General features: G+C 43.5%; 1 protein-coding gene and 1 long non-coding RNA gene across 3 annotated transcripts in view; both read right to left on the reverse strand.

Annotated features, from left to right (window-relative positions):
* The window catches only part of LOC309688661 (uncharacterized protein), a gene marked incomplete at its 3' end in the record, with an annotated part of 40,464 nt that extends 24,891 nt beyond the window's left edge, over positions 1 to 15,573 (reverse strand). Inside the window, exon 1 of the mRNA XM_082504533.1 lies at positions 15,218 to 15,573. Within this exon, the coding sequence (XP_082360659.1) occupies positions 15,218 to 15,229 (12 nt within the window). The 5' untranslated portion in view covers positions 15,230 to 15,573. The remainder of the gene's footprint in view (positions 1 to 15,217) is intronic.
* A 3,657-nt stretch (positions 15,574 to 19,230) lies between these two features.
* Positions 19,231 to 21,805, reverse strand: LOC309689167. Of its 2 annotated transcripts, XR_014271282.1 has the most exons (5): positions 21,658 to 21,805; positions 21,440 to 21,552; positions 19,715 to 19,809; positions 19,548 to 19,606; positions 19,231 to 19,384 (listed from the first exon to the last, which is right to left on the reverse strand). It is a non-coding gene; the product is annotated as an uncharacterized lncRNA (long non-coding RNA). The 2 variants fall into 2 exon arrangements; XR_014271283.1 differs by having other exon boundaries at positions 19,231 to 19,606; positions 21,658 to 21,800.
* Positions 21,806 to 25,163: the final 3,358 nt, after the last annotated feature.

Below are 25,163 nucleotides of genomic sequence, written 5' to 3' on the forward strand. Positions count from 1 at the left end.
TTGCATACTAGGGTATATATCAGACTTAATGGTTATTGCATACAATAATGGACTATACATTTTACATCAGATGAAAACTTTGGTTGTAAGATTCAGATTATCATTTTCAGGAGCCTCTTCTGTGGAACCAGCTTCCAATTTGGATTCAGGAGACAGACATTATCTCTACTTTTAAGATTAGGCTTCAAACTTTCCTTTTTGCTAGAACATACAGTTAGGGCTGGATCAGGTGACCCTGAATCCTCCCTTAGTTAGGCTGCAATAGGTGTGGGCTGCTGGGGGGATTCCCATGATGCATTGAGTATTTCTTATAAATACATCAAGTACTTCAAATACATCTGACATTTCCACCAGTGTAATAAAAGGATGAACACAGGATGAAGAGAACTACTGACATTTATGGTAATAGAAAGAGTGGTGTGCAATGCTTTGTATGTGTTTGACCTCATCTCTGGAAGTAAGGTGACTATGCATTGCTTTTTGAAGCGGTCAGGTAAATCAAAGGCAACGGGTAAAATAATATAGTAGAAAAGGCCTGTCTGAGTAGCATGTGGCACTTGTTTTTGAGATTGAAAAAGGGAACAAAAGACTGACATTCTGTTCCTCACAAACAACAACAAAACAGGCACTTGTAATCTCTGCTATCACCAACAGGATGAAAAAGCATAGGGAAGCACGTGTTTCACCTCTTATCCAAGAAGCTTCTTCAGTTCTAAAACTAGAACTGAACTTTAGAACTGAGGCGAGAGGTGAAACGTTTTCAAGAAACTTAAAGAAGTTTCCAATCTCCTTAAAATGCCAAACACTTACCTCCGTGCTGTATCAGCCTGCAATCCCATCCAAAACTTCTGGCAATAACTCATTTGAAAGGTACATAACAAAACCATACCAAAGCACATCGAGTGGCATCACATCATTTTTGGTGAGGACTACGTTGTGACAACAGTGAGCATAATTTAAGTGTAAGTGGTCAGGTCAAACATTGCAGACTTATTTAAACTAAACCGGCAAACTCTGTTTTTTTATATTATTATTAGACAATTCTAGTAGAAATGAAGCCTATGCGTACGTTCAATGATGAAAAGCTTGTCTATACATTACATCACTTTCACTTTCCCATGCTGTCCTGACATCATTGCTCTAGTCCAATCATTTGCTATCCCACCTTCTCTGATACAATCAGCTTCCATTCTGCATGTTTTAAATTTAAGTCTTCTGCTGTCCTTCTCTCTTATAGATTTTTTAGATTTGTACAATCTGTCTCCTTCCTATTTCTGTCTCATTCTGGTCATTCAGAGCCCTATCCAAGCTTCCATTTCTATCTTCACCAGTGCTTAGAAGACCACTCTTAATTTCTCTCCACTGTGTTTCCATTCTGCTGTGATGGGGGCATCAGAGTCTTTATCACCAAAAGCTTAATTAAATTCTGAATCTCTGAATCATTTTCAATGCAATCCAAATGATCTCTCCTTATTAAATTTGGCTTTAAGACACACTTTCTAATAAATTCAACACCATACCATAGTGTACCTATCCCACAATCAGACTGAGTGAGGATGATAGGATGAAAGGTTGATGTTCCATTGAAAGCATAAAAAAAAACAATGAGGTATATAAAACATCAGCTCATACTAGTTTTGTTTTTGCTTAACATTTTTTATTCTTCCTTGAAATAGTTTTACAGTAAACTAAGAATGAGAAACATCTCTATTTATGATATAATAATTTAAATAACAAAGTCAAATATAAATTGACACACCTGATTGGCCGTAGGGCTGCATTGAATGGGAAAGGAAAATGCCACTTCCAAGTTTACCACACAGAGGAAGAGGCATGATTACAACAAGTTTGTGACCTTGGTCACCACTATTATAAGAACCAGCTAAGCAGATTTAGTTTGGGGTGAAAGATCCAACTGAAAACTCAAACCTGTCCCTTTAAGAACTTTACCACTTTACTGTTGTTCTGGCAGGACAAAGCATAAGCAGACTGAGTCAAATTACTCATTAAAGCTAATAAATGTAACAGTAACCAATCATCAGCTGAGGTGATAACACTACAAAATATAAACACTGTTTGGAATCTTGTTATATTTTGTGTCTTTAATACAATCATGATGAGTCTTGGTCTTCTTCTCTTAGGCTAGCCTACAGTCTGGATGACATGACTAATCCTGTTAGTGTTCTTTGTGTATTGAATGAACTTGTATAATATACTCTTTGTACATCATACAACTAACATTGTACAGTCAATGTAAAAAGAAAACACACCCTCTTTCATTTATAAGATTTTACAAATCAAAACACAATAAAAAAAAATCATCTGGTCCTTAGCAGATCTTAAAATAAAGTTAAAGATAAATATAGCCTTAGATGAACAAGAAAATATACACATCACACCATGTCATTATTTATTTTTAAAGATTAAGCTAAAGTGCACAGTGTGTAAAAAATATACTATATCTATAGGAATTAAAGGAGTAATGCCATGGCTCTCCAGTCTCCCTGTGTGTCTCTGCCATTTCTCTCTTTCTCTCTCCTCTTTGGTTTTCTCTCTATATGTATATACATTTGCAATGTGTTTGTGTTTGTATCTAACCACGAATGAACAGAGGTAGTGAAACCATCTCTGAGCTGGTGTTTGAGAGATCTGTAAAGGACAGTCTGCTCCTGTGTCAAGTGTGATCAAAAACCTTGGATTTCACTATTGGGATAACCCGATTCGAGAACCTTGTAAATAAAGACCGTAGATTTTCCTTTGTTTGAAAGTTTCATCAAATATATGTCTTTTCACCTTGCCTCTAAATAAAATTATTGAATCTGACCTTCTGGGTCCTGCATTCAAGTCCAGCCTGCACATTGGTTATGACAAGTAAGGTCAAATACACTTGATAATCGGCAAGTTTGATCACCTCTATAAATCCAGATCTTTTTGCAAGTTGGTGATTTGGGGCATTAAAGTCTATGTTAACACAATGCAAAGGAACAAAAATTGTCACTGATTTTAAAAAGGAAGTTATTGCTGCCCATCAGTCTGGGAAGGCCATTCACAAACAATTTGAAGCCCATCATTCCAAAGTGATACAGATTACTCACAGTGAACTGATGCAATATTGTAAAGAAGAGCGGCTAAAATTGCTCCACAATGATATGAAATCATACAGAAAATACTGAAAATGAATATGTTACATCCAGTGAAGCTGTGGGAGCGTGTGGGTGGGGTGTTTGCCTGCTCTCTCCGCCTTCTCCTCTCTCGCCACTCCTGCCCCCTTTGTCTCTCTCACTCTTCTCTCTCCCCAGGACACAGCTGCTTTTGATTATCCTCGTTTACCACCTGGGCCCAGTCAGCAATCACCTCTCTGAGGCTATATAAGCTGGGGTTGAAGTGTGAGTGAGGTGGTTTTTCCTCCCCCTGTTGCGCTATATGGGTTTTCCTAGGTTTTGGACAGTGAGTAGACGGGCTTGTGGGCCCCGGAAGTGTCTCCCATGGTGAGGAGTGGGAAGTGCCTCCCTTATTTGTTTGTTAGTTTTTTTTCTTTTGTTGTTGTGACTGCTTCCTATGTTTCTTTGTCATTATTGGTAAAACAGCGTTGCTGGCTCTTTAACTTAAGGTTATTTGTAAGAAAACCATATTGTTTGTAATAAAATATATTATTACAGAACACATCTGTCTGTTTTCCTTTTCATTCCATTTCTGGACCCATTTGTTACTGGCCCCACACTCACACCGCTAGACCTCTTCGTAAGGACGTAACAGAATACTTTAAGACAGCCGTCCCCAACTCCAAACTCCCAGGCCACCGACCGGTACCAGTCCATGAGTTGTTTAGTACCGGGCCGCGAGAGTTGAGGCTCGGGTGTGAAATTTATGGTTTCCAGAGTTTTTATCGTTAACTTGATTAACTGGGTCTTTTCCCATGTTGTAGTTGTGTCTTATTTTGAAAGAAGTATTTACGCATTACCATAGCGACCAGAGAGCATTAAGAGGCAGAAAGGAGGACATTACTCTCAATGTTGTTGGCGCATTTCAGGAGGATGCTGCTAATAAAGTTACGCAATTACACAGTGAATTCATGTTTATTATTATATTTACAAAATACCACAGTTTTTGTCTATTGAGTTATCACCCCCAACTAGTCGCAGCGCATGTCCACTCGTCGTCTCGTCGTCAAATGCCTTCATGTAACTGTTGTTGTGTTTTGGCACTGTATAAATAAAACTTAAATAAAATGAAGCAGGGTGGAAACCCAGACGGACCAGCAACTACAATGACAGAGGACACGACTTAAATACACAGAGAAACACAGGGGAATTACACACAGGTGGTGGACACAGCTGGGAATAATCAACAAGACGAGACAGAGGTAAAACTGAACACACTCACATGAGACGCAGACCTTCACAATAAAACAGGAACAAGAAACCATCACACTAAGACCCAGACTCGACATAGAGAGACAGACAGAAAATGACACATGGAACTAAACTAAACCTGCAAAAACATGACAACTCAAAATACTGGGTCAAACTGACCCAGAACCGTGACAGTACCCCCCCTCCAAGGGCTGGCTCCCGACAGCCCAAAACAAAAAAAAAAAACAGAGCACCAGACCAGGGCAGGCGGAGGGGGTCCAGGAAGGAGGGCCCGAAACAAAAAACAAGGAGCACAAGAGTCCAAACACACAAGAAAACAGTCCAAGAACACAGGAAGACAGATCAAAAACAAAACCAAACTAGAGCTCAACAAGAGTCCATGAAAAGATCAGGGGGCCGACCGTGCACACGGCAACGGCGGCGACGGGCGAACAGTTCTGGGGGCCGACCGTGCACACGGCAACGGCGCAGGCAAAACCAATCGGGAGGCCGACCACTTGGAAGGCAGTGGCGGCCACTGAGCAGGTCCGGAGGTCGGCCGCGATGCCAGCGGCGGTGATGAACTCTTTCCGGAGGCCGTCCACAATGGCCATGATGCCAACTTAGAGGCCTGGAAAATGGCCGGCAGAGGCGAAGCGGAACAGGTAGAGCTGGCTCTGACAGCGGTGTGGCAACCGCAGGACCAGACGAGGCAGGACCAGACGAGGCAGGACCAGGCGTGGACGAAGGCACGGAGGCTGGACCAGGCGTGGACGAAGACACGGAGGCTGGACCTGACGGCAGCGGGACGGCTGCGGAACCTGAGGCCTTGGAAACTGCCAAGCAAAGACTCGCAGCCTTGGCCAGCCGCTTGAGGAGGTACACCAGAGAGATAGAAGGTAGGAGAATAAACCAGCTGTTCTCCACAGAACCAGCAAAGGTGTACTCTCAGTGGCAAGGGAACAATAATAATAAGAGAACAGCACCACCAAGGCTGGAGACGGAGCAATACTGGAAGAGCATATGGGAGAAGGACGCAACCCATAACGGCAATGCTCAGTGGCTAGTGGATCTGAGGGCAGACCACAGCGACCTCCCTGAACAGGGTCCAGTAACCATCACAGTGGCAGATATTCAAGAAAGGGTCTCCAGTATGAAGAGTTGGACAGCACCAGGGCCCGACATGGTTCACGCCTACTGGCTAAAGAAGCTGACTGCACTCCACGAGCGTCTGGCAGCACAAATGAACCAGCTGCTAGTAAATGAGAGACACCCGGAATGGCTAACCGAAGGTCGGACGGTGCTGATCCCCAAGGACCCCAAGAAGGGACCGGTCCCCTCCAACTACCGACCAATAACCTGCCTCAGTACTACATGGAAGCTCCTGTCAGGCATCATATCGGCTAAGATGAACAGGCACATGGGTCAATACATGAGCGGGACACAGAAAGGAATTGGCAAGAATACCAGAGGCGCAAAACACCAGCTACTGGTAGACAGAACAGTCAGCCAAGACTGCAAGACCAGACTGACCAACCTGTGCACTGCCTGGATTGATTACAAGAAGGCCTATGACTCAATGCCCCACAGCTGGATACTGGAATGCCTAGAATTGTAAGTAAGACTTTAGTAAGTAAGTAAGACTTTATTTATATAGCACCTTTCAAGATAAAAATCACAAAGTGCTTCACAGAAGCTAAAACCTAAAAATAAAAATCAACTAAAAGCAAGTTTAAAAAGATGGGTTTTTAGCTGTTTTTTAAAAGCGACCACTGAATCCACAGATCTGGGGGCCACAGTTCCAAAAGCTTTGTCGCCTTTTGTTTTCAGCCTTGTGTGCTGGACAGCAAGCAAGCCCTGGTCACATGACCTCAGGGACCTGCTGGGAATGTATGGATGCAAAAGTTCACTTATATATGTTGGTGCTTGTCCATGCAGGGCCATGAAAGTCAAGGTCAAAACCTTAAACTGGATCCTGAATTTAACGGGGAGCCAGTGCAGCTGAATCAGCAGGGGTGTGACATGGGAAAACTTGGAGGACTTGGTCAGAAGCGTTGCAGCAGCGTTCTGAATAACTTAGAGAGGCTCCAAAGAGGCTTTACATAAACAAGTAAACAAAGAATTACAGTAGTCCAAACAAGATGAAACAAATGCATGAATGACAATTTCTAATTCGGAGCGCGATACAATGGGACTCAGCTTAGCAATGTTTCTCAAATGATAAAAACAGGAGCGAACCAAAGATTTTACATGGGCATCCAAAGTCAGAGCTGAGTCAATACTAACACCAAGGCTCCTGATAGACGGTTTTGCAAATGTAGCAAGTGGACCCAAGTTTTCCATAACACTAGGTACAAAATTTTTAGGATCACAAACAAGAACTTCAGTCTTCTCCTCATTTAGTTGAAGAAAGTTTCCAGCCATCCAACATCTAATGGAGTCTATGCACTTGTGCAAAATCTGTAGCTTGGAAACATCATGGGGCTTAAAGGAGATATATACCTGAATATCATCTGCATAGCAGTGATACGAAATGTCCTTAAAAGTGCTCAATAAGTGTTGAAGAGGAAGTAAATACAGTAAGAACAATAAAGGCCCCAAAACTGAACCTTGTGGCACACCATAGGCAAGAAAAGTAGAAGAGGAACTGTACTTAGAGGTAGCCACAGAAAAGGATCGTTCATGCAAATAGGATTCAAACCAGTCCAAAGCATTTGGACTGGTTTGAAAGAATTGTACAAGATCAATGGGACCCTAAGAGCCTTCATCAGGAACTCAATGGGGATGTGGCGTACAACACTAGAGGCCAACTCCAAGCCCATAGCACAAGTCACCATCAAGTGCGGGATCTACCAAGGAGATGCTCTGTCCCCACTGCTGTTCTGCATAGGCCTGAAACCCCTCAGTGAGATCATTAACAAGACTGGCTACGGATACCGACTACGGAATGGAGCAGTTGTCAGCCACCTCCTGTACATGGATGACATCAATCAGAATCAGAATCAGAATCAGAAACTTTATTGTCATTGTCATGAGAACAACGAAATTAAGAATGGTCCCCGATCATTGCATCATCCCTAGCAATATCAAAATATAAATAAAACAATAAAATTCAATAAATAAAATAGATAGAATACTTAAAATACTAATAAGATATAACAGTAAAACATTCACATACATTCCCACACACATGCTTCAGACCGTGCATAGATTAACACAAGAGTGGCGTGATGGACATTTTTTTGTAGTATTCAGATGTGTTATTGCAGTTGGATAACAGCTGTGTTTGAGTCTATTAGTCCTTGCTCTGATTGCCCTGTACCGTCTGCCTGAGGGCAACAGTTCGAACAGGGAGTGGCCAGGATGTGAGGTGTCTTTTATGATGTTTTGGGCCTTTTTAAAACAGTGGGCGTTGTGTAGAACTTCCAGTGTGGGGAGAGGGCAGCCAGTGATCTTTTGGGCGGTGTTAATGATCCCTTGGAATGCTTTCCTCTGAGCCCCTGTGCAGCTAGTGTACCAGATGCATATGCAGTAAGTTAGAACACTCTCAATGGTGGCTCTGTAGAAGGACACCAGCAGTCTCTGTGTGATGTTATTCCTCCTGAGAATTCTCAGGAAGTACAGTCTCTGTTGGGCCTTTTTCAGCAGCTCGGAGGTGTTCACACTCCAGGAAAGGTTCTCCTCTATATTGACTCCCAGGAAGCGGAAGCTTGCCACCCTTTCTACACAGTCCCCATTTATGAATAGTGGTTGGATCTCTGCCTTTTTCCTTCTGAAGTCTATTATGAGTTCTTTGGTTTTTGAAGTGTTGAGGAGGAGGTTATTGGCCTTACACCATGACGTCAGCTGCTCCACCTCATCTCTGTACGTAGACTCGTCTCCCTTGGAAATGAGCCCCACCACTGTGGTGTCATCTGCAAATTTCACAAAGATGTTGCTGTGGTGGCGAGGAGTGCAGTCGTGTGTGTAGAGAGAGTAGAGCAGTGGACTGAGCACACAGCCCTGGGGTGAGCCAGTGCTGAGACTCAGGGCTGAGGATGTGTGATGGCCAACTCTGACTCTCTGTCTACGGCCCGAGAGGAAGCTATTGATCCACATGCAGGTGCTGTATGGAAGCCCCAGGTCTTGTAGCTTGGCCACCAGTTTGTGTGGAAGGATGGTGTTAAAAGCTGAGCAGTAATCCACGAAGAGCATCCGCACATAGCTACCATGCTCTTCCAGGTGAGTTGGAAGCTGTATGCCAAGAGTGAACGAGACATCGATTCACTGATCCACACTACCAGGCTATACAGCAATGACATTGGAATGTCGTTCAGACTGGAGAAGTGTAGTCGGATGGTAACAAAGAGAGGGAAGGTAGTCAGAACTGAGGGGATTGAACTACCAGAAGGCAACATTGCAGACATAGAGGACAGTTACAAGTACCTGGGGATCCCGCAGGCGAATGGGAACCATGAAGAGGCCACTAGAAAAGCTGCAACCACCAAGTACCTGCAGAGGGTCAGGCAAGTCCTGAGGAGTCAGCTGAATGGTAAGAACAAGATCCGGGCCATCAACACGTACGCCCTGCCCGTGATCAGGTACCCTGCTGGGGTAATAGGCTGGCCAAAGGAGGAGATAGAAGCCACTGACATAAAGACAAGAAAGCTCCTTACCATGCATGGAGGGTTTCACCCCAAGTCCAGCACCCTGAGGCTGTACGCTAAGTGGAAGGAAGGGGGCCGGGGACTGGTGAGTGTCAGCACCACAGTCCAGGATGAGACAACGAACATCCAAGAACACATTGGGAAGATGGCCCCAACAGACCGAGTGCTCAGTGAATACCTCAGGCAGCAGAAACCCAAGAAAGAGGAGGGAGACGAGGAACCATCATGGAAGGACAGGCCCCTGCACGGTATGTACCACCGACAGATAGAGGAGGTGGCTGATATCCAGAAATCCTACCAGTGGCTGGACAAAGCTGGACTGAAAGACAGCACAGAGGCACTAATCATGGCAGCACAAGAACAAGTTCTGAGTACAAGATCCATAGAGGCTGGGGTCTATCACACCAGGCAAGACCCCAGGTGCAGGCTGTGTAAAGATGCCCCAGAGACAATCCAGCACATAACAGCAGGGTGCAAGATGCTAGCAGGCAAGGCATACATGGAACGCCATAACCAAGTGGCCGGCATAGTGTACAGGAACATCTGTGCCGAGTATAACCTGGAAGTCCCGAGGTCAAAATGGGAGATGCCCCCAAGGGTGGTGGAGAATGACCGAGCTAAGATCCTGTGGGACTTCCAGATACAGACGGACAAAATGGTGGTGGCTAGGGGTGGGTTTTTATAATCGATTCATCGATTAAAATCGATTCTGGCTTGGATAACGTAAAATCGATTCATTAAAATCCTGAATCGATTTTTTAATATAAATTTATTTTGCCCAAAATGCCAGAATCTCTGGTGACATCTCACAAAATTTCAAGAACCACCAAACAGTTAAGACAGTAAATGAGAGCAGGTACACGGATTCTGCACATAGACTTAAACACACAGCGCGACCCGCGGATCAGAATCAGTTAGATGTCGCCTTTCTCACAGTCGGGGCTGAAAGCCGACAGCTCGCTGATTCTGATCTGTCGACGGGTCCGCGCTTTGTGTTCACGCCCTTTATGCGCCGATTCTAAAGCTGTTAGTTTGATCTCTCTCCAAACAATATTGACCGAACCAGCAGCAAAAGAAGATCCAAACGCTTCACACAAAATCGTCATGAATTCACTCTGACTTTTACTGTTTTGCTTCCACCGCGATGCACAGCTCTCTCTCTCCCTCTCTCCCTCTCTCTCTCTCTGTACTTCAAGAACAGTTTCCCTTTCTTCATTATTCGCTTGCTTGTTACGCACAAGTCTACTGTCGTTTACAGCGCTGTCGGACACTGTTTTTTTTCCCTTTTACATTCTTCCGAAAAGAAAACCTCATTTCTGCTGTTCAATACTGAACAAATTTAAACTTTTTAAAATTATTCAAAATGCAAAACGCTTAACGTGTCTCTAGTAAAACTGCTGTAACTTCAGAGGTGATGTTCATATGTTGATTAATGGTTTTCTTTCGTTTTTGATGTACTGCAGAATATTTTTATAAATCCCAGGCCAGGAAAACCTTCATGTTTTTCTGTGTTTTATCTTCAGCTACTTTGACACAAAGGCATCTGCTGTGACGCTTACACCTGTGATAAAGTCTTGCGTGTATCAGCTTCCTTTTTATTGATACAAAAATATGTAAATGTACTGAACTGAATTATAATATTTCTGACTGTCAAAATTTCCCAGATTTAAATCGAATCGAATCGAATTAAATCGAATCGTGGATCGAATCGATTCGGGACCTTGTGAATCGGAATTGAATCGATTCTAGAAATCAGTGACGATACCCAGCCCTAGTGGTGGCTAACCAACCGGACATAGTGGTGGTAGACAAACAGAAGAAGACGGCCGTCGTGATCGATGTAGTGGTTTCGAATGACAGCAATATCAGGAAGAAGGAACACGAGAAGCTGGAGAAATACCAAGGGCTCAGAGAAGAGCTCGAGAGGATGTGGAGGGTGAAGGTAACGGTGGTCCCCGTGGTAATCGGAGCACTAGGTGCGGTGACTCCCAAGCTAGGCGAGTGGCTTCAGCAGATCCCGGGAATAACATCTGAGATCTCTGTCCAGAAGAGCGCAGTCCTGGGAACAGCTAAGATACTGCGCAGGACCCTCAAGCTCCCAGGCCTTTGGTAGAGGACCCGAGCTTGAAGGATAAACCGCCCGCAGGGGCGTGCTGGGTGTTTATTTATTTATATATATATATATATATATATATATATATATATATATATATATATATATATATATATACATATATACATATATGTATGTATGAGCATGAGGTTGAGACTTTGACATCTGTAAGAAAAAAATTCATGTCACTTAAAAATACATTAATGCATAATAATCAGAATAATGCTTGGATCCCTCAAAATAAATGAAACCATACCCTTCCACCATAACTGTTCATGTTGTTCTCCACCTTTCATCCAAGCAGACAAGAACCGTATACCGCAGGATCAACCTGAGTGTTCCCGTCCTGGCCCGTTTCTTCAACCAGGAGGACACGAGGCCCGATTTTCAGCTAAGCAGGGAGTCCCTGGCAGTGTTGCTAAATCTTCTGGACCAGGATCGGTGCCATGGTTGGGGTGCCACAATTGAGATCCTGGTGTTCATTTTCTGGTTGGCAAGTGGAGCATCCTACAGGATGGTGTCAAGAGTGTTTGGGATGCCTCGTTCTACTGTCCACACCATTGTCCACCGTGTCACAGAAGAAGTGGTGGCCATTCGCCACCAGGTCATCCACCTCCCAAAGACACCAGAGGACCTGGAGGCAGTGTCCCTTGGGTTTGCAGGACTAGCACGCCACAGAGCCTTCCTGAAAGCGGTGGGTGCAATCGATGGCTGCCACATCCGCATCAAGTGTCCAAGCGGCCCTGATGGTCAGTGCTACAGAAACAGGAAACTGTTTCCATCTATCATCTTGCAGGCAATTTGTGACCATCAGGGCTGCTTCATCGACACCTGCGTGGGCTGGCCAGGGTGCTCCGCCACAGCCCACTGTACAGACAGTCAGTCTACCCTCCTCCAGAACATTTCATCCTCGCAGATGGAGGGTACCCATGCCTCCAACGTCCACTCCCCCTCATCACACCCTACAAGAGGCCAGTCCGAGGTGTGGGAGCCCAGCGCTTCAACAGCCACCATTCCAGGGCACGCTCCATCATAGAGCGTGTGTTTGGAATGATGATAACGAGGTTCAGGGCCATCTTCCTGCAAGCGTTGGAGGTGCACCACACCTTTGTACCCCACGTAAGTGACCACCCCATGACATGTGAATATTGCAACATATAATGTTTGTGCGTAATGGTGTGTGTGTATTACTATGGAAGAAATATAGTATCATCAGAATTCAAGTATTTTTAGACATTGAATTTATGACACTGAATTTTTATCCTCCAAATTTCCCTGCAAAAATGTTCACCTGCAAAAATTCACCTGCAAAAATTCACCTGCAAAAAATTCACCTTTGGGTTAACCTCAAGACAAAATACAAAGTATGTTGTTCTCAAGCAGATAAGTCATGAGGACACAAGTTAGTAAATGTGCACCTACTAAGAATTGTTGTGGTGTTATCATGTGTTAACTGTTGTGTTTTTATTTCCTCTGCCATTAGGACTGCAAGTATCCAGGGTCAGGAGAGGGTGTAAGTGGGAAGCCCACTGCTGCCACTTGGCCCTGGTTTGCCCTCATGGACGAGGTAATAGTACAGAGGCCGTCCATCAGGCTCCCTGTCCTACTGTCCACTCTCCCTGAGGACACTCCAGGGCCAAGTTCAGCAGTGGGTGACCAGAATGTAGCAGAATCTGACACTGATGAGGGAGACAGTCAGCCACCGACAACAGCAAGGAAGAGGAAACGGGAGCGGGATGACGAGCTGCTCAACCTCATCAGGGAGGACATGCAGCAACAAAGGGAGGCTGAGGAGAGAAGGGCACAGGAGAGCAAGGAGCGAATGGACAGACTTTTTACAATCCTGGAACGTCTGATCCCAAAATGACTGCTGCGTCCCTCTAATTTCATTTGACAGTTCTGTGACATTTGTGTGTTGAGATGATTTTCCAGGCACCAGACACCTTCTTTTTCCTGCATTGCAAACACTTTCCTTTAAATTATTTTGTTGCATTGTGCCCTTTGTGTTGGATGTTACAAGTCTCATTTTCGCAATAAAATGGAATCAAATAGTAATAGTCACTGAATCCATTTAATCAACAGGTATTGACATGATGCCAAGTCATAATGGCAAATGGACATTCACTCAAAAACAGAGTACATGTCAGGAACAACAACAAAGAAAAAAAAACAAAAAACAAATGTGCAATGCATAAGCAGCATTTGAAGACTAAAATATTTGCAGCTATGTACATGTGTTCACACAAGATTAACCTGAGTGTCCTGTTCCCGGATCATTTCTTTCACAACTCCAATACATGCCAGGAAGTCCCTGGCAGTGTTGCTGGATCTGCTGAAGACAGATCAGACATGGATGGGGTGCTGCAACTGTGACCTGCGGTTTGTCTCTTCTAGTCGACGAGTGGAGATTCACACAGGGTGGTCTGCAAAGAGAGCTTAAGGATGCATCCTCCCACTGTCCACTGCAACGTCCATCCACAGGTTTGCAGGGCTGGCTCTATCGACGGCTGCTGCACCACTAAGATATGTAGACAGAGATATGTAAGCAGGAGTGCCATGAAGTGCCATATGCCACCGGAGAAAAGGTTCCTAGACAAATTTGCACTTGCCTGTTAACAGTAGTCGTGGTCTGGTGGTACCTCCTCCAGGGCTGACACCTCAGATGACAGTTGGTCCTGCCAACATATATATATATATATATATATATATATATATATATATATATATATTAGGGGTGCAACGATACACAAAATTCACGGTTCGGTTCGGTTCGATACTTTGGTGTCACGGTTCGATATTTTTTCGATACAAAAAAAATGTTCATGACTTTTTAATTTGCCATTTATTAAAATTATAAATATATATTTTAACTCAAAAGTACAGTTTTTAAATTTAACCCTAACGCTTGTGCGTGTTTTTTATTTTGACAGCGAATGCGCACCTGCGGACCACTTATGTGCAGCCCTGGTTATTTAGCTCGTCATATTGCAGCCACAGAAATTCTTTTGTCCATGAAACCATAAAGCTGCACTTTCTTTTTGCCTTATAGTCTGATTTGTCATAACTTCTCCGTTTTGTGGTAAGCTTTTCTTTGGCTGTCACTTCTTCACCCTGACCTGTCTTATTTGGCTCAGCAGAACTAAAATATATATCTGTCTGTGAAGGTTCTCAGTCATCCAGGTCATCGTAGTCAAATATAAATCCTGCTGCTTTTACACACGCACTCACATAAGCTCAGCGATTCTCTGCGATCAACCTCTCACATGTTTAAGCTGCGGGAGATTTCACTTGTCATGTTTGCATAGTAAGCTAACAATTAATAAGACGATGTCAGAGGAATTGGTGCACAAATTATCATCACTTACAGATCAGTGCTGTCGCTCTCTATACACAGTTCGCGCGATTGCAAAGTGAAAGCAAAAAAACAAGCGCAAATTCAAACGCAATTTCAATATGTCACATATTGACAGTGGCTCACCGATGCCAATGACATAATTACCCAGCTACATTTCCGAAAGAATGCAAAAGCATTGACATATATTTTTCCTTCCTACAATAGCCCGACGGGCAGGGCAGAGATAGATTTTGGTACCCCGACTGAAAAAAACGCTAGCCCTGGGACGTTGGGCTAGCGATATTGCGAGCCCTGTATCTGATTGAGGAATCACTCATCTTTGGAAAAGAGAGTTTATTACAGAGAAATGTCTCTTTCCAAAATAAAAGCTATACTATCCACTTCTTCTGGGCTATATTCTCAGCAGCATATTAAACAGCTGTCTAAATGACTCGGCTAAAGTTAGTAGCATGCTTGCTTGTTTTTTTTCTGCTTCCACTTGTCTTTGCACTAGGATGATGTCGGCGTAAATGTGCAGTCATATTCGTTGTGTTCCCACTAGTGCTTTCAGGTTAATCTCGTTGAAATGACCTTAACGCCACAACACGGCAAATCTCCGTTAACGAGCTACCGCCGATCGCCCCGTGCATGGGGCTAGACGGCCAACACGTTAACGAGCTAACTACGCTAACACACTAGTTCCCACCCATGTAATTGAGCATTGCATGGCACATCCAACATACTGTTTTACTTTAGTCCATGACTCGCTTACCTTCAGGGTCATACGTCACATGAAAACCAAAATAATTCCAAACACCAGATCTGAATGAGGGTGGGGGAGGTCCATGTTGTAAGGAGAGCTTAACTTCTGTCTCGCTAGCTTGCCCTGCGCTCTTCCTTCTGACGATGCTGTCTGTGTTGAGCGCTCAGTGAATCTGCGTTCGACTACTCCGCCTAGGCTGCACTGTCGACCCTAGGCGGAGTAGTCGAACGCAGATTCACTGAGCGCTCAACACAGACAGCATCGTCAGAAGGAAAGTTGATAAAATAAATTACAAATTTTGTATTGTTCGATACATATGCGTACTGAACCGAAAGCACTGTATCGAACGGTTCAATATCGATACGAATATCGTTGCACCCCTAATATATATATATATATATATATATATATATATATATACACACATACATATGTGTGTAATATATGGAAGAAATATAGTATCATCAGAATTCAAGTATTTTTAGACATTGAATTTATGACACTGAATTTTTATCCTCCAACTTTCCCTGCAAAAATATTCACCTGCAAAAATTCACCTGCAAAAATTCACCTGCAAAAAATTCACCTGCAAAAAATTCACCTGCAAAAATTCACCTGAAAAAAATTCACCTGCAAAAATTCACCTGCAAAAATTCAACTGCAAAAGTGATGAACTTTAATGACCCAAGCCAGAGCAATCAGCACCAGATCGAGTCGAGTGGCTCTCAGCCAATTAAATTACGCTGTTTGATCACATGACACCGTTAGCCAGCAGTGTGTCTCCTAAAAGAGAGCTGTTTAAAGGTGAGTGATTAAGTTTTTCTCCTAAATAGAGATCATTACAGAACGCCTAGTCCTACTTAAAATCCCATTTATTATTATTTTTTTTTATCATCTACTCGAACTAAGGAAAACGTTTGACTAACTCAAAGACAATTTCCACGCCTCCCCTGCCTGACTGAAGAGGCAGTTTTGAATTTAGGAGCGCCAAGATGGCAGCGGCAAACCCTGGCGGCTCTCCGGTGAGTATATATATTTTTTTATCTTCAAGTTTGTCTTTTGAAACCTTAATTTTATTTAAATCCGTTGCTCATGTATAAAGTACACAGACGGGGTCTTTGCTCAACTCGTCTGAGGCGTGTCTCACTAAGCGCTACATGCTAGCATCCTGCTAACCGAGCTACCCTTTACATGCTGTGCTTTAGAAAATGGGATACTCGTTAAAAAAAATACTCCGCAGATATTGATAGATAGACGAACACTGCAAATATAATGTTGGAAACGAGAACGGCCTTTGGTGAAGGGGTAAAATACACCATGAATAGAGCCATAGAGTGAATGGCTGCCATGGTTGCAGAACAGCCTGATTTAATGACAAGAATGGGGAAGAGTGAGGTGAAGTGAACCACAGCCACAAAACACGGTCAGACAAGGCGGCAAAAGGGCAGTGATCTGTCCGTCAGTATGAAGTTGGTGTGCTTTGGTGAACAAAAACTCCAGACTGGTAGCAGGAAGATGGGAGACTCGTGTTTCACTGGAATAGTGGTGAATTAAAACATCCTTTGTTGGGGACATTTCGGTGTAAATGCATCTATACAGGCAAGACAGAGGCAGACTAGACAGTGAAGAAAACAAGGCAAACATTAGAAATATAAAAACGGAAATATAGGATGAGTCGGGGATGAGTTCCTGCCCCAAGTGGAGGAGTTCAAGTATCTCGGGGTCTTGTTCGCGAGTGATGGGAGAAGGGAGCCGGAGATCGACAGACGGATTGGGGCTGCAGCTGCAGTAATGCGGACGCTGCACCGGTCCGTCGTGGTGAAGAGGGAGCTGAGTGTAAAAGCGAAGCTCTCAATTTACCGGTCGATCTACGTCCCTACCCTCACCTATGGCCACGAGCTGTGGGTAGTGACCGAAAGAACGAGATCGCGGATACAAGCGGCAGAAATGAGCTTCCTCCGAAGGGTGACTGGCCTCTCCCTTAGAGATAGGGTGAGAAGGTCGGCCATCCGGGAGGGGCTCAGAGTAGAGCTGCTGCTGCTCCACATCGAAAGGAGCCAGCTGAGGTGGTTCGGGCATCTGACAAGGATGCCCCCTGGGCGCCTCCTGGGTGAGGTGTTCCAGGCATGTCCCACCGGGAGGAGGCCCCGGGGCAGACCCAGGACACGCTGGAGAGATTATATCTCTCGGCTGGCCTGGGAACGCCTTGGTATTCCCCCGGATAAGCTGGAGGAGGTGGGAGAGGGAGGTCTGGGCCTCTTTGCTTAGGCTGCTGCCCCCGCGACCCGGCCTCGGATAAAGCGGATGAAGATGGATGGATGGAAATATAGGATTAATATAACATACAATTAGGGAAAATGTAAGGAACACAATGTAAATGATATTGTAAAGTCATTAAAACAGCATACTCTGATTAAAAGAAACACATAATTGGGTAGGATAATAATAATAATAATAACAATAATAATAATTTAAAAAAACGAAAAAAAAACATGTACAAGATGGGTATGTATACTTGTAGCCAGAATTTAACAACTATAAAGTTGTAGCATGTCAGTACCTTACCCCATCCATTATATCCACACTTTCAGAAAAGGATATGGTCAATATCTTTACAAATACTATCTAAACTTAAACGGGATATTCCCTCTGCTTCTTCTGCTTCTCGTATACACCCTCAGGGTTTGTGATCAGCCAGCGGCTGATATGATCATTAATCCTGTAAAATAATATTCTTTCGGTTTATGAATCTGTTTGCATGGATTTCTTAATCCGTTTCCACTGTTAGCAGAAGTTGTGCATGCAGTTTTGGTGTGCTGCTCTCCAAGACTACAAGCTGCGTTAAAGTTGGAAGTAACTGGCCGATGTTCCACTGTTGAAGATCAGCTGTGCCCATTTGTTGCACATTGTGGGTATGGAGAAGTTGAGGCTCTTGCAGGCTACCCACAATTTCCCCAAACTGAGCGATTATACATCTTGCTTCCATATTTGTATCTTGTGTCACTAAAAATGCATTTTATTTTAATTTTATACATTGATTAATGACCTGCAGAATCTCCTTATCATATTAAGTGATTCATAATTGTCACTTTATGCTTTCTCCATCTTGAAAGTGATTACATCCTTTAGGTTCATTTTCTGCAGGCAGGTTTCTGACAGAACAGGCAGATTTAGAATATAACATGCAGCGTTCTATAGATGGACACATAAAGAAATGAAAAATTACATGTATGTGCTAACTTTCTAAACGCTGTTACATTAATGATTAAGTAGATAAAACATTTATGTCAGCCTTGGCTCATAGTTCATTTAAAGACAAGAACTTTGTGTGTGTGTTTCAGGTACTGCACTCTCAAAGACTGAATCAACCAGCATTGCAGCCATGGGTCATTGTGAGCATCACAGGGAAGGTTGAAGCCGCCCACTGCAGCTGTAAGGCCGGAGTCACGGAGACCTGCACCCACGTCACTGCTCTTCTGTTTAATGTAGAAGCAACAGTGTTGATCTGTGGCACAAGGACTGTTACAGGTGAACCTGCATACTGGGTTTTGCTGGGTAATGTGACCAAGATACAGTCAGAGGTTGGCCATAAGATAGACTTCTCCTCTTCAGCTGCCCAAAAAAGGCTCTTGATCAAAACATAAACAGACCATCTGTAGTGACAGGTAAAAGGAGCCGTCCTCAAAAAAGAAATCCCACCTGCTACTGTGGAGGAGTTGTCACTGCTATAATGCCATCATGTTTTATCTAGGGGTCTAGATTTATGCCTATAGTGCACTGCCATGTAAATAATTTGCATTTACTGAATGAGTATCACTGTTCAAAAATTGAATAAAGAAACAAACTAATTTTTGCCTTTTTTTATTAAAACCACTTTATAGAACATCACATCAGTTACAATGTAGAATCCATGTCACTGGAGCATTTTGATTCAATAAACAGTGAAAAGGTGAGCTGTGAAGACCAAGAACAAGTGCAGTTCACAGGTTTTCTATCCAAGGAATCCCAGAAAATTGCATGGTGTCATTGCCCAGCAGTTGTTCGCAGGACATATGGACTCAACCTCAACAATCCCTCACACTGAGCAGCATGAAGTGACAGTGCAGAGGAAAAACTCCCCTTTAACAAGAAGAAACCTCCAGCAGAACCAGAACCCGGTTCAGTACCAGCAGCCATCTGGGTTTGGAGGAGAGAGACAGACACAGAACTACCAAAAGTATATTTTTTTATGTGATTGACTGTTGTTGTAATTCAAGCCCTGAGTGTAGAGCAGGTAAGATATAAAGTTGCATCCTAAATTCCATGCTCATGCAGAGTGTTTAGTTTATGACTTTTTCACCTGGTCATTGAACAGATGGTCTTTTAGGGTTGACCAAGCTGGTACCTTGACTCTGTTCTCTGCAAGATGTTGCAAAAAACAAAATCATATGGAGACAATATTGGACACAAAATATATAACAATTTAGTTAAATGTAGCATTAACTCATAAGTCTCGCTAAAGTAAACCTTGTATTCTGATTCATCACAGCAGCAGTTCAGTTGGATGATGTCAGCAACTGCAGCAAGTGTCTTGCTGACTGAATAATTTCATCTTGCATAATCTGAAACAAACACATAAAGACAGAAACAATTTATAAATTAACGTTCGATAAAATCTAAGAATTAATCATTTATTAGATACCAATATGAATATGTCTACCATAAAACTTGTGTGGAGCGAAGTTACATTCAATCAAGATGGTCTGGCATGCTACAACTTTATAGTATTCTGGCTACAAGTATACATACCCATCTTGTACATGTTTTTTAACATTATTATTGTTATTATCCTACCCAATTATGCGTTTCTTTTAATCAAGAGTATGCCGTTTTAATGACTTTACAATATCATTTACATTGTGTTCCTTACATTTTCCCTAATTGTATGTTATATTAATCCTATATTTCCATCCATCCATCTTCATCCGCTTTATCCGAGGCCGGGTCGCGGGGGCCCAGACCTCCCTCTGCCCAGCCACCTCCTCCAGCTTATCCGGGGGAATACCAAGGCGTTCCCAGGCCAGCCGAGAGATATAATCTCTCCAGCGTGTCCTGGGTCTGCCCCGGGGCCTCCTCCCGGTGGGACATGCCTGGAACACCTCACCCAGGAGGCGCCCAGGGGGCATCCTTGTCAGATGCCCGAACCACCTCAGCTGGCTCCTTTCGATGTGGAGCAGCAGCAGCTCTACTCTGAGCCCCTCCCGGATGGCCGACCTTCTCACCCTATCTCTAAGGGAGAGGCCAGTCACCCTTCGGAGGAAGCTCATTTCTGCCGCTTGTATCCGCGATCTCGTTCTTTCGGTCACTACCCACAGCTCGTGGCCATAGGTGAGGGTAGGGACGTAGATCGACCGGTAAATTGAGAGCTTCGCTTTTACACTCAGCTCCCTCTTCACCACGACGGACCGGTGCAGCGTCCGCATTACTGCAGCTGCAGCCCCAATCCGTCTGTCGATCTCCGGCTCCCTTCTCCCATCACTCGCGAACAAGACCCCGAGATACTTGAACTCCTCCACTTGGGGCAGGAACTCATCCCCGACTCATCCTATATTTCCGTTTTTATATTTCTAATGTTTGCCTTGTTTTCTTCACTGTCTAGTCTGCCTCTGTCTTGCCTGTATGGATGCATTTACACCGAAATGTCCCCAACAAAGGATGTTTTAATTCACCACTATTCCAGTGAAACACGAGTCTCCCATCTTCCTGCTACCAGTCTGGAGTTTTTGTTCACCAAAGCACACCAACTTCATACTGACGGACAGATCACTGCCCTTTTGCCGCCTTGTCTGACCGTGTTTTGTGGCTGTGGTTCACTTCACCTCACTCTTCCCCATTCTTGTCATTAAATCAGGCTGTTCTGCAACCATGGCAGCCATTCACTCTATGGCTCTATTCATGGTGTATTTTACCCCTTCACCAAAGGCCGTTCTCGTTTCCAACATTATATTTGCAGTGTTCGTCTATCTATCAATATCTGCGGAGTATTTTTTTTAACGAGTATCCCATTTTCTAAAGCACAGCATGTAAAGGGTAGCTCGGTTAGCAGGATGCTAGCATGTAGCGCTTAGTGAGACACGCCTCAGACGAGTTGAGCAAAGACCCCGTCTGTGTACTTTATACATGAGCAACGGATTTAAATAAAATTAAGGTTTCAAAAGACAAACTTGAAGATAAAAAAATATATATACTCACCGGAGAGCCGCCAGGGTTTGCCGCTGCCATCTTGGCGCTCCTAAATTCAAAACTGCCTCTGCAGTCAGGCAGGGGAGGCGTGGAAATTGTCTTTGAGTTAGTCAAACGTTTTCCTTAGTTCGAGTAGATGATAAAAAAAAATAATAATAAATGGGATTTTAAGTAGGACTAGGCGTTCTGTAATGATCTCTATTTAGGAGAAAAACTTAATCACTCACCTTTAAACAGCTCTCTTTTAGGAGACACACTGCTGGCTAACGGTGTCATGTGATCAAACAGCGTAATTTAATTGGCTGAGAGCCACTCGACTCGATCTGGTGCTGATTGCTCTGGCTTGGGTCATTAAAGTTCATCACTTTTGCAGTTGAATTTTTGCAGGTGAATTTTTGCAGGTGAATTTTTTTCAGGTGAATTTTTGCAGGTGAATTTTTTTCAGGTGAATTTTTGCAGGTGAATTTTTTGCAGGTGAATTTTTTGCAGGTGAATTTTTGCAGGTGAATATTTTTGCAGGGAAATTTGGAGGATAAAAATTCAGTGTCATAAATTCAATGTCTAAAAATACTTGAATTCTGATGATACTATATTTCTTCCATATATTACACACATATGTATGTGTGTGTGTATATATATATATATATACATATATATATATATATATTAGGGGTGCAACGATATTCGTATCGATATTGAACCGTTCGATACAGTGCTTTCGGTTCAGTACGCATATGTATCGAACAATACAAAATTTGTAATTTATTTTATCAACTTTCCTTCTGACGATGCTGTCTGTGTTGAGCGCTCAGTGAATCTGCGTTCGACTACTCCGCCTAGGGTCGACAGTGCAGCCTAGGCGGAGTAGTCGAACGCAGATTCACTGAGCGCTCAACACAGACAGCATCGTCAGAAGGAAGAGCGCAGGGCAAGCTAGCGAGACAGAAGTTAAGCTCTCCTTACAACATGGACCTCCCCCACCCTCATTCAGATCTGGCGTTTGGAATTATTTTGGTTTTCATGTGACGTATGACCCTGAAGGTAAGTGAGTCATGGACTAAAGTAAAACAGTATGTTGGATGTGCCATGCAATGCTCAATTACATGGGTGGGAACTAGGGTTGCCAACTCCCTGAAAAATAAATAAGGGACACCTCGTGGCCAGGGCCGGGCGACCCAGTTGTCTTCACCCTTCCCAGTGTGGTGAATTTTCTAGCTCTTTTTTTGTGTGTGAAATTATTTTTTTTAACCCTTTGACTTGAATTTGATTTAAGTAGATGTGTATTCTTTGTGATATGAACACATGTGAAACAAATGATCATTTAGCCATTTATTTTTAGCTCAAAATGACAACATTAACACATAAAACAGGTCTCTTTCTTAAACAGAAGCCTGTCATGCTTAACTTTTGAGAATATAAGTAAATCTTTCTTTAAAAGAACTCTGTCCTGCTTAACTTAAAATAATAGAAAACAATAGAAAGAAAAATATTCTTGTAACAGTGCACATTTAGTGCATTTAGTACAATTGGCTTCAGCTGAGGTATTATTTCAGCTTTTCTAATGCTAATCAGCTGCTCCCGTTTGAAAACCCGCTTGTTCCCATGATTACGCATCTTAACTCATCATCATTATTCATCTATGTATTACTTTTATGTATTAGTCATCTATTTGTTGTAATCATCTATCCTTGCAGTCGTTTATTACACAAAATAAATTATATTATCACACTTCTGGCCACATAGCGCTGATATTCACTGCACATGCCCATATTAACTTTTTCCAGCCAGGTGTTTTCCTTTTCCCATTCTTCCCTTTCTCTGAGGGGAACAAACATTGCTGCTCTAACGCTGGGCTCACACTGTGCGGTTTTAGGCCCATTTTGAGCCGATTTTTGAGTGATCGGACCGATTTTGGCCTTCATCGTGCGTCGTGTAGTATACGTGGGGTAACGAGAAGTGATTAACACCTCACGACCAGCTCCCGATCATCAATCGCTCGTGAGCCGCTCACACTGCTCGCGCGCAAACACGTAAACGCCGTGAAAAAGATGGAGCAGCACGGCTGTGCAGCGTGTGATCTGGACACAAGCGATGGAGGCACAACTTGTAGAACTTTGAAAAGCTCATCCGAGCCTTTTCGATGTGGCCTCACAAAATTATCACGACCACAACAACCGTGAAAATAGTTGGATCTACATCGCTGCTAAATCACAGCTGCCTGATCATGTTTTTCATTAGCAATTTAGCAAAGTTGATGGTAGTGGTGTGTCTGTGTGAGTGAGAGACAGAGAGAGCGAGCGACAGATTTTCTGTTATAACCTTAATTTTATGGACGCACAGTGTGAGCACTCAGGTCGCATCAGAGCATCGGGCGGTATAGTGTGAGACCTGCATCGTGACCTACCAACTTCTAACCCCTGCGAGTCAATCGTGCAGTTTGAGCAGGAGCTGAATAACGCGACTGAAAAAATCGCACAGTGTCTGCCCAGCTTTAGGTGTACTGTCGTCCGAGACTTGCACCGCAGTGACGGCGTTTGTTTCCCTGTTGGCCATGCTTCTTGTTGTGGTCATCTGTTGTCTTCCGGTATTTTCTCCGTAAGCGACCTTTCCTCGACCAATGAGATGAGCGGTAATCTGAATTGTCATACTCGAATTGTCATAAGTGTGCTGTCAGCTCATTGGTCACAAAGCAGGAGAGGGGCTGGGAATTATGTTTTCAAACAAAGCGTTAATTCCATAAACATTTATAGACTACTTTTGATTCTCACTGTATTACGGGACAAAGTGCGTCCCTTATTAGCTCAATACGGGACGTGTACTTTTGTTTCTAAATACGGGACGATTCCATATTTTAAGGGACGGTTGGCAACCCTAGTGGGAACTAGTGTGTTAGCGCAGTTAGCTCGTTAACGTGTTGGCCGTCTAGCCCCATGCACGGGGCGATCGGCGGTAGCTCGTTAACGGAGATTTGCCGTGTTGTGGCGTTAAGGTCATTTCAACGAGATTAACCTGAAAGCACTAGTGGGAACACAACGAATATGACTGCACATTTACGCCGACATCATCCTAGTGCAAAGACAAGTGGAAGCAGAAAAAAAACAAGCAAGCATGCTACTAACTTTAGCCGAGTCATTTAGACAGCTGTTTAATATGCTGCTGAGAATATAGCCCAGAAGAAGTGGATAGTATAGCTTTTATTTTGGAAAGAGACATTTCTCTGTAATAAACTCTCTTTTCCAAAGATGAGTGATTCCTCAATCAGATACAGGGCTCGCAATATCGCTAGCCCAACGTCCCGGGGCTAGCGTTTTTTTCAGTCAGGGTACCAAAATCTATCTCTGCCCTGCCCGTCGGGCTATTGTAGGAAGGAAAAATATATGTCAATGCTTTTGCATTCTTTCGGAAATGTAGCTGGGTAATTATGTCATTGGCATCGGTGAGCCACTGTCAATATGTGACATATTGAAATTGCGTTTGAATTTGCGCTTGTTTTTTTGCTTTCACTTTGCAATCGCGTGAACTGTGTATAGAGAGCGACAGCACTGATCTGTGAGTGATGATAATTTGTGCACCAATTCCTCTGACATCGTCTTATTAATTGTTAGCTTACTGTGCAAACATGACAAGTGAAATCTCCCGCAGCTTAAACATGTGAGAGGTTGATCGCAGAGAATCGCTGAGCTTATGTGAGTGCGTGTGTAAAAGCAGCAGGATTTATATTTGACTACGATGA

This window comes from Aulonocara stuartgranti, assembly GCF_965226115.1.
Source record: "Aulonocara stuartgranti genome assembly, chromosome: 15".
NCBI lineage: Eukaryota > Metazoa > Chordata > Actinopteri > Cichliformes > Cichlidae > Aulonocara > Aulonocara stuartgranti.